Genomic DNA, 1,546 nt, shown 5'->3' with positions numbered 1-1,546 from the left:
CAAATTGCCAGATTGATTGCTAATCCACCAAAACAACCCCACTCCCCCAAAAATAACATATTAAATCTTATTACTCCTAGATACACTTCCTTTGCATTTGCCATATTTAAGAGAGACTGGGAGTGTTGTACTTTATGATTTACTGTATCTATATAAACACCTCTAACTCTGGTAAATTTTAAGAAACTCCCTTGTCCTTCATTAAATATTTGTCTTGGACTTTTTTTGCAGAAGGTCCATTTTCTTACCAGCTTCAGTCTACTTCCTGTCCATCCATCTCTCCATGTTAAAGCTCAGTAGAGAAGACCATGACCATCTCAATGTCTAATCAGACTGCTGTCACTGAGTTTATCCTCCTCGGTTTTCCAGGTCTACAGTTGAATTTCTTTCTTCCAGTCTCAATTACAATGTTTGTTGCCTATATTGTTTCACTGATTGCAAATAGCACAGTCATCATATTAATTATTCTGAGAGAACAACTCCACCACCCCATGTATATTATTATTGCTAACCTCGCTCTCTCTGACCTTCTCTTTGACACAATAACATTACCTAAAATCATTGCCAAATATTGGTTTGGAGCAGGGTCTATATCATTCAACTGGTGCTTCTTCCAGCTCTTCTGTGTCCATTCCCTTGGAAGTCTTGACTCCTTCATCATTATGCTGATGGCCGTTGATCGCTATGTTGCTATCTGCAAACCTCTCAGGTATCACTCCATTATCAACAATAGGCTGGTGACTCTTATCTGCTACTTTTGCTTGGTATGTGCTGCGCTAATTGGATTAGCTATTACTTTAATTGCTGGAATTCTTTCTTACTGTGGACCCAACCGTGTCAAGAACTGTTTCTGTGCCAGCCAATCTGTAATAGTTTTGGCATGTGTTGATGTTTCTTTGGAAAGAAAAAAAGGTTTTATAATTGGCATGTGTGTGCACCTCTTCCCATTTGCTTTTATTATTCTCTCATATATTCTCATAATCAGGGTTGTGCACTTATCAGCCAACAATGGAAACTGGCAGAAGGCATTTTATACCTGTACCACTCATTTAATTGTCATTGGCTTGTACTTTATCCCCAGGTTGTTTGTATATAGTATCACTCAGATTCCTCTGATTCTTGATGTTGATATCAACGTCTTAATTTTGTGTCTCTACACATTTATCCCCCATATAGCCAGTCCCATTATTTTTTGTCTTGGAACCAAAGAAATTAGAAATATATTGAGGCAAACGTTCAATAATATCTTCCACATGAAATCTAGAAGACTGAAGTGAAAAGGCATTTTACTAATATCATCCTACAGGGTCATTGTATATCTCCTTACTCTACTAGAGTTGTCTAGTCATTGTGTGCCTAGAAATTTAGGAACTTTTCACACCTAAAATTCAACCTGCACATAGGAAATGTGGGGTGTATTATAACCATGCCACACAACCAATGGTTTACCAGTATACAGGTATATAGAGGTGCAGGTGGGCAGCTGTTTAACCTATTTATACAATAACTGTGCACTGCCTTCAGAAAGCATCAAAGTACAATCTTC

The 1,546-nt window shown here is 37.8% G+C and overlaps 1 protein-coding gene across 1 annotated transcript; it reads left to right on the top strand.

Moving 5' to 3' along the window:
* The first annotated feature begins 308 nt into the window (after positions 1–308).
* Positions 309–1,277, top strand: or52d1.S (olfactory receptor family 52 subfamily D member 1 S homeolog). Its single transcript, NM_001172307.1, has one exon. It carries the CDS (start codon positions 309–311, stop codon positions 1,275–1,277), a length of 969 nt encoding a protein of 322 aa, NP_001165778.1.
* Positions 1,278–1,546: the final 269 nt, after the last annotated feature.

The sequence above is a fragment of the Xenopus laevis genome, chromosome 2L (genome assembly GCF_017654675.1).
Source record: "Xenopus laevis strain J_2021 chromosome 2L, Xenopus_laevis_v10.1, whole genome shotgun sequence".
Lineage (NCBI taxonomy): Eukaryota > Metazoa > Chordata > Amphibia > Anura > Pipidae > Xenopus > Xenopus laevis.
This window is presented reverse-complemented; position numbering and strand designations above follow the sequence as displayed.